Source organism: Haliotis rubra, unplaced genomic scaffold, assembly GCF_003918875.1.
Source record: "Haliotis rubra isolate DU_JTF1 unplaced genomic scaffold, ASM391887v1 Scf1635, whole genome shotgun sequence".
NCBI lineage: Eukaryota > Metazoa > Mollusca > Gastropoda > Lepetellida > Haliotidae > Haliotis > Haliotis rubra.
The window spans coordinates 70,425-79,143 of NW_025765598.1; the positions used below are offsets into that span (position 1 = coordinate 70,425).

General features: G+C 37.7%; 1 protein-coding gene and 1 long non-coding RNA gene across 2 annotated transcripts; both read right to left on the reverse strand.

Moving 5' to 3' along the window:
• Positions 1-1,298: 1,298 nt before the first annotated feature.
• Positions 1,299-3,215, reverse strand: LOC124271809. Its single transcript, XR_006897143.1, has 3 exons — positions 3,146-3,215; positions 2,836-2,932; positions 1,299-1,346 (listed from the first exon to the last, which is right to left on the reverse strand). It is a non-coding gene; the product is annotated as an uncharacterized LOC124271809 (long non-coding RNA).
• Positions 3,216-6,042: 2,827 nt separating this feature from the next.
• Positions 6,043-8,488, reverse strand: LOC124271806 (GTPase IMAP family member 7-like). The gene is made up of 2 exons (XM_046706957.1): positions 8,471-8,488; positions 6,043-6,805 (listed from the first exon to the last, which is right to left on the reverse strand). Exons 1-2 carry the CDS (start codon positions 8,484-8,486, stop codon positions 6,111-6,113), a joined length of 711 nt encoding a protein of 236 aa, XP_046562913.1. The 5' UTR covers positions 8,487-8,488; the 3' UTR covers positions 6,043-6,110.
• Positions 8,489-8,719: the final 231 nt, after the last annotated feature.

Below are 8,719 nucleotides of genomic sequence, written 5' to 3' on the forward strand. Positions count from 1 at the left end.
CTTCAATTCGAGGCGTGAGTAGATGTATAATGATAGTGATTGTTGTGACTAATGCAGACCGAAGTTAAAATATCGGGGAGACACAGGATATAACTGCAGTTTATATAAACATTCTTTTTAACCTTTGAGTAAAATTAATAAACTGGATTGCAAAGTCCAGATATGAAAAACGTTTTTTTAACGAGATAAAGTAACATCATCATTAACTTTCGTCATCAAATATGGATTTGTTGAAACTATTTCTAATGACTGATCACAATGAAAAGATGAGCGAAGGTTGATGGAGTCTGAATACCATCTAACCACAGCCCATTTTGAGCCATTCGGGACTATTCCGGTTCTCCTATCATACACTGAGGCATACCAGACGACTCCTGAATAAACTGGGGCTCCGACACGGATATTTGTCTGATTTCTGGTCTAAATACCACCAAACCACAGCCCATTGAGCCGGTCGGTGCTATTCTCGTTCTCTTATCATACACTGAGGCATACCAGACAACTCCTGAATAAACTGGGGGCTCCGACACGGATATTTGCCTGATTTCTGGTCTAAATACCACCAAACCACAGCCCATTTTGAGCCAGTCGGGACTATTCTCGTTCTCTTATCATACACTGAGGCATACCAGACAACTCCTGAATAAACTGGGGCTCCGACACGGATATTTGCCTAATTTCTGGTCTGAATACCATTTTAAACACAGCCCATTTTGAGCCAGTCGGGACTATTCTCGTTCTCTTATCATACAATGAGGCATACCAGACAACTCCTGAATAAACTGGGGCTCCGACACGGATATTTGCCTGATATCTGGTCTGAACACCATCTAAGCAGAGCCCATTTTGAGCCAGTCGGGACTATTCTCATTCCCTTATCATACACTGAGGCATACATGACAAGTCCTGAACAAACTGGGGCTCCGACACGGATATTTGCCAAATGTCTGGTCTAAATACCACCTATCCACAGCCCATTTTGAGCCAGTCGGGACTATTCTCGTTCTCTTATCATACAATGAGTCATACCTGACGACTCCTGAATAAACTTGGGCTCTTACACTGATATTTGCCTGATGTCTGGTCTGAATACTATTTAAACACAGCCCATTTTGAGCCAGTCGGGACTATTCTCGTTCTCTTATCATACACTGAGGCATACCAGACAACTCCTGAATAAACTGGGGCTCCTACACGGATATTTGCCAAATGTCTGGTCTGAATACCATTTAAACACAGCCCATTGTGAGCCAGTCGGGAGTATTCCGGTTCCGGTTTTGACTTCAAGTCATCAGTGTATCCACCTTTACATTTTAGTACCTTCTCACAGATACTACATCTGAATCCTGAAAAGATAAACAAAGAAAATGTATCTGCTGACATGGAAGACAGGTGTCTTCAGTTCTCATTTGCTGAATTTCCTGTGTATGAAGGACACCAAAACATTAATGCAAATGTATTAACAATTACATGAATCATTTGATAACAACCCACTTAAACACCTGATACAAATATGTAAAACAAATTTAATTGAGAACCCACCCACCCCCACCCACCCCTGTGATATGAACAGAATGGTGTCAGAACTTTCATACACCTGATTATCCGATGGAAGATTGAATTATTGACTACAGAAAACAACAAAATGTAGGCAATATGTTAATTTGTATACTCTGTATTGAGAAATGCCAATATTTTCTCTTCATGGGTATGGTCTGAATTGTGTGCACTACGAAACACGACACGCATCAGCTCTCTATGAAACTGTGGTAAGATATGAGTAGATAGTAACCTAAAAGTGAAAATGATATCTCTATAAAAGACATGATTATTGCAGGGATTAATTTTTGAATTGCAAATGTTTGGACATCAATCAAGTGCAAAAGTCAATAAAAAAGCTTAAAATGTTGAAAATTACCCTATTGATATGTGAAAAGAGCAAATTCTGCCAGTTTTCAAAATTTCTACATGTTCTGTAAAGTTTTCCATGATCAGAACCACAATACTTGTCTGGAACTGCTTGTTATGAGAGTATATACAGTTTTTCTTTAAATTTTTCATATATGTCATCAAAGACAGACTATCTGTATATAAGGCTATTCTTTGTCTATCAATTAATCTCTTATTTGCCATTTCGAATTTCTTGTTACATTTATAAATAGTAAAAGATCATGTATTGAGATAATACCTAAAACATGTATTGCTGCACTCGGTACTGATCAGCACACTACCATTCAAGATAACTGTACTAATATTGAGAAGGCTTAAACAATTTGCAAAGATTCATGAGGCATTACTTCATCGGGTATTGCAAGTTTGTGGTGCTGAATTCTAAAGGTAGGCCAGAACATTGTTAAGGTTAGGAATGCCATTATACATCGATACTTTTTCTAAGACAGCACAATCATTGATAAATTCAAAACTGTATCGATATTTAGTTTTGAAAGTATCGATTTAAATACGTTTTAATATGTATCGTTTACATTTTGCAATTGTATCATGTTTTTTAATGTTATGAGAGTTATAAATGATTATTTTTCATGCACAAAGATGCGAAATTAGAACTTTTTAATCTCTGAGAATAGAAAATGTTGATCTTTTCAAGGACTATTATAAAATATAAAATATTTAATGTTCAAAATGTAACTAAATTTACGCAATAATGCAGCGAAAATAGGTATCATGATACATATCGATTCATGAAAATTATGTAACGGGACATCCTTAGTTAAGGTAGAAATAAATTTAACAAAGTTGTAAAAATGGTATTCACAATTTAAACCTACTAACATGAAGGTATTGATCTCTGGATCACATAACCTACCCCTTCCTCACTTTGGAATGCCTCAGAGACTCCCCACTGATTCTGCAATTTGAAGATCACATTTCTCCTCTGCCAAGCTCAACGTCTCTTGATCCCGTTCATAATTGTCTGCATTATGTAACATTAAAAGTTAACAATATTATTCTCAAAATGATTATGAACTTAAATTCAAAACTGAGCTTAAGAAATAATATTTTTTCTTCTGAACTGATAAAGTATTTAAAATTCTACACGATTTAGTTATCACCCTAACACCATACATAAATTATGAATTTACAATGGTTCATATTCAGAAACTGTTGTAAAATAAAATTAACTTACCAGGCATAAACTGGATTGGATAGGATTTCCACGTCTAACAGGACCATTTGAGACTAGCACTATGAGTCTCTGAATATACATAATTTTGATAGAATCAAATAATTCCTTTTAAACTGAAAGGAGCTCCTGAGACCTGAAGTAAATCTAGACTTGCTTAAATTAGGTCTTTATCATTGCAGAAAGAAAAGCATAGACAAAGTAAAAATCATGCAGTTCAGGAACTATGAGACAGGCTAGACCTTTTCTGACTTTTTACAGTCTATGTCAACTTTGAACTTTTAATTTTTGTTCAAAGTTACTATTCATAATAACGATAATCGATTCTATGATTTATATCAATACTGTCTGCCCAGTGCTGTTCAGAGATGTTGATATTACTCGACAGTGCAAACTATTAGCCGATGATGGACCAATGATGAACAGCACACTACCTGAATAGATGCATCAGAGAGGCATTTCTGAAACTGTTGTTATGGCTTTGTAAAGGTAACTTACAACAGGAAGAGGCTTTAAATCTTACTGTTTGTATTGAAAGAAATGTTAAACTTCACCTCCATTTTAAAAGAAATAGTTTGTTTAAGAAAAACCTGCTTTTGAACAAAATTACCCTTTATGCAATTTGACTGCTAAAGGGAACTTAAAACCATAAAAGACTAATAACATATCCCTGCATAGAAACAGTTGGTCTATTGACCTACCAATAAGTTATAACATGTCTCAATGTGTTTGAGTGAGATTCATCCCTTGATTTTTCAGTTAATCTTATACCGTCCACTGGTGTTTACCCTCTTTCCTATGTTACACAATGTACAGGATTTAGACTTTGAAATGTTCCCCAATTAAACATACAAAGATATAGCTGTCATGGAATTATGAAGAAAGCTCAAAAGGAATTCTGACTGTGTTCTGCACAATATTGAATTAACAGATTCAAGTGCATCAGTGAAGTGGAAAATCTCAAGCATTTGAAACTATATCTTGAAGTTTGGACCAAGTGCAGAAAAATACAACGTAACCAACATTTATGGTTGTCAGTTGAGTCACCTGTGAGTAGGAGGATGTATTGGTCATAATTATGCTGGCTGAACGGCAGTGGCATGTGGACAGACATGGTTATAGTCCTGGGCCAAATGCAAGAAAAGTTTTTATCTTTTAGGATCTCTCAGCATCAGTTAGTGTTATCTGGTAATTAGAAATTCTTGTCATAACCAGCCACAAAATGTATCAGGTTACTAAAAACAAACAAGGTTTGATCCAGACAGCCTTTTCTTGTAGGTAATAAGGTGGTAGGCTACAATCTTTGTACTCATATGGTGATAATTATTATTATTAGCATGAAAATGGTGCAAAATATACATTTCATCACTATACACTGATATTTTCACTCTGATAGACCAGTGGAGGAGATACACTGCACATAAACACCCAAAGGGACAGGGTTGAAAGCAGGAGTACAAAAAGCTATATTTGAAAGTTAGAAACTCTTGATATAAATAATGTAACTGAAACATATTATGGTCAAGAGAGCAAATGCATATTTCCTTTGCATGAACAATTTAGGAAATGTGTTAGGGTTTCAGGACACTTTATTTGTTGTTTGTGGACACGAACCCGGGCTCTTAAATTTTCTGATTGACCAATATACTGTTCATTACAGCCTGTGCATGTTATGACATATATCATGTTTTTGCAAGAGCAGTCAAAATTCTGTTTTACATAGAATTCTCCGTGTTTCGTGTCCACAAACAACAAATAAAGTGTCCTGAAACCCGATATCCCACTGAGTGAACATCTAGATGTCTGTGCGAAAGGAAACGATGTTAAATTTACCATATTTCCTTTTATCAAGTTCAAAATTCGGACAAAGTAAAACGAATTTTAAAGAACACTACTTCATAGACAAGTACAAACCAATGTTAAACCATTGCAAGCTGTGACCTTGTCGCTCTAGAATGTTGTCCCAATTATGACGTCACAATATATATGTAATGACGTCATGCTGTAACCGCTACAGTCTCCCTGAAGAGTAAAGAACAGAAACATGTTGGAGAAAAGGCATTCTGTTTTTATTTATCTGTGCAATATATATATATATTTGAGGTGTTATTCCCATCAAGATCATAGATACGTTTGAAGTGTTGTTCCCATCAATATGGTCGATACGTTTCAAATACAGTCAAATACAAAGATGATAGGCACGTTTGGAGCATTCTGTCCATCAAGATGATTGATATGTTTTGAACCATTGTTCCCATCAAGATGGTAGATATTTTTTTGAAGCATTGTTCCCATCGAGATGATAGATATGCTATGTTTGAAGCATTGTTCCTGTTAAGATGATAGATACTTTTGAAGCATTGTTCCCATCGAGATGATAGATATTTTTTAAAGCAAAAAAATAATAGATACGCTTCAATCTTGTTTCCCATAAAGATAATAAGTACGTTTGAGGTATGGTGCCCACCAAATGAAAGATACATTTCCTATTGAGATGATAGGTGCGTTTCAAACGTTGTTCTCATTAAGATGAATGATCTGTTAAAAGCATTGTTCCCATCAAGAAGACATATAAGTTTGTCGCAGTGTTCAACTAGTGCTGAAGTGGGTGACTGTCATATAGCTGGAATATTGCGGCGTAGAAACACCTTCAGCTACCGAATATTTCTTCTGTGTTACTTTAAACGAAATATTGCTGCAGCTATCCCAGCCACTATCCCTCCAGTGCCTGTGGCATAACTCAAACCTATCACACAAGCAGCGGCAACTGCCCCTGCCAATATTTTCCATGTGATATCAGAAATGTCAAAATTATCCCTGGCATTTCTTCTGGCTTCCCTTTCATGGATCTTGCGACATTCACTGGAGTGCCTTGCGTTTCCTTGACTGCAGACGCTTCCTTTGAGACTCGGAGTAGCCATAAAGTGTCTGACTGTATTCCCGAACACCATCATCAATAATCTTCTGATCAGATGTTTGTTTTTTTGGCCATCATTTTCTCCAGCTCTATCCCCTCAATCTTCTTCATTTGACTCTCAGCTTCCTGATACATCTTATTTGTGAAGTGACCTCCATTCTGCCTTACAAGTGTGTCTACCAGCTCAAGTAACTCCTGCACAAACTCTTCATTGTCCTCAGTCGAGTCGTTGTTAACTGCAACGTAATTCCCACCAGATTCATTGATGAAAGTCTTCAGCTTCTTGTTGGAGTCGATGAAGTTTTTCAGACTCTTCCCAGACTTCTCAAGCTCATCTTTCCTGGTGAATATGACGATCACATGACGCTTTGATTCAGAGCCAAAAAACGTCAGAAATCTTTCCACAGAGGTTACTTCTTCTTCAGTGAACCTTCCCACACCAATCACAAACAGAATGGCGTGCACTCCAGGAGAGGTGAGGATGACACTCTTCTTTAGTTCTTTTTCAATACTTCTCTGACTTGCTCCAGTATCAAAGAAACCAGGAGTATCAAGCAGTAAAATATCCCTCCCGAATCTCTCAAACATGGCGTGTTGGCATGATTTTGTTACCGAAGAGGCTGAACACCCTACTTCGAAAGTTGGTTGTCCGATGATAGTATTCCCGGTGGAACTTTTACCTGATCCTGTTTTGCCAACGAGAATCAGTCGAGTTTCCTTAGACAAAAAGAGTTGACTTCTGGAATCTGAAACATAACACAAGGGGAAATATTAGATGTTTGCTTAGGAAAAGTTGTCTGCCAAATCCTCTGAGGAAGAATCTCAAGTATTAAAGGTATTCTAGGCTTGTTGATTGTGTAATTGGTGTATATTTTGCACATAGCTTGAATTTGAGAGAGGAACCCTTGCGTTTTGTGACTGAAATGTTGCAGCAACCCCGTGAAATAGCCGAAGATATTGTTCCCGGTCAGGTGCTGTCCCCAAGTGAAACTGTATGAGGTGAAACAAACCGGGTGAAACCACTTGGGGTGAAACTGTGCTGCGGTGAACGTGTTTTGGGTACAAAAATAATCTTCTCGTTTTTAGTACACAAGCTGTTCCTTCTGAATTAGCGGACCTTTGCGAATCATTACCTGAAGGACACCAGTGAAAGCCCTCCTTCCACATTATATTATTCTGACTGTATTTACAGTCAAACACCGTTATGTCGTCAGTTAAAGGGACCAACGTAAATACGTTTGAGTTATCCTAGGTCCAAGACATACTACACACGGATCTCATATACGAATTATACGAAGCGAGTGTCCTTCCTATTGTATGTGACCGAGGAGAGGAAGGTCACGAGTTTCGTATAATTCGTATATTATGATACCGAGTGTGGTATTTTACTTATTATCCACGTCTTATTATTGTTTTAAATTGATTAAATTAGCGTATTTTTGTTATTTTTATGGTTTCAAACCGAAACCGGTTTCATAAAGAGGTTGCGGAAGAATGTTGTTTTGTAGGACACTTTTTGCATGACGTCACACTGTAATGACGTCACTACACCTTGCTCGTCTGCCCCCTTGGTAACCAACGTCACGATGCATGTCAGTTGTCATCGCCTCGTACAGCTTCCTACATTCAACTACTCCATAGCACCCCGTTTCTAAGTTTGCAGTTGCTTCACTCGGCTAACATCACTGGTGGAAACTTTGCGACTATATTTTTCGACGCATATGATGTCTCAGTTCGACTGACAATTAAACAGCGATACGGCAACATTCGCAATGTTTACATTCCCACAATGCGTTTAAGTTGTAGAATGAATGAATTCACGTGTTTGTTAAGAATGAACAAGTAGTTCCGTCACAACGTGACCTAATTGAGAGGTCATTGGTTATCCAATCAAATCGTTAGAATCTCAGGTCAAGTCGTTACGACACAGGTCAACGCGATACGACACTCGTGTGACGTACGAGATTAGTATGCGACTACCCATACGTTGACCACGTGGGTAATAAATAACGCCAAAGTATTATTTTGAGAAACATCGTAAGCTTGACACAACTATGTTCGAGTGTATTATGGAAGACGAGAGCTTCTGTATTCCGTTCAAAGCAAGACAAAATGACATTTCTGTTTATAGGACCATTCCAAAGAGATGAAAATGATTTAGCTTTTCGACGGGTTCAATTTGTAGAAGCTACAGAGCACTGAAAGGGTTCTCACAAGACCTGACCCCTATCTGGGATCTGAACCTGGGAACATACGGGACTTACAGACCATTTAAGGGGTGCCAGTCTATAAGGTGTAATATGGTGTCTGAACAACATTTGGGTTAGAGATGCAGGATGAAGGATGAAGGATGAAGGATGAAGGATGAAGGGCGAGAACCAGAAAACCACGAAATTCATTCCATTCATTACCTTGTGCGGCAGCCATGTTCTCGTCTGTAGCTGGATCTGAAGAATAAGAAATATAAGTATGACTTAAAAAACAAGAACAAGAAAACATATGAACCGTTGAAAAACGACTCCCCAACTTTTAAGCCCAACCTGAATCTATATGGTGTTGCCCTGTGTCTAATTCCATTCATAAGCTATGTTATACGTCCACCCACACAGAGCGTCATTTGTGGGGTGTTGCCCTCTGTCTAATTCTATCCATAATCTATG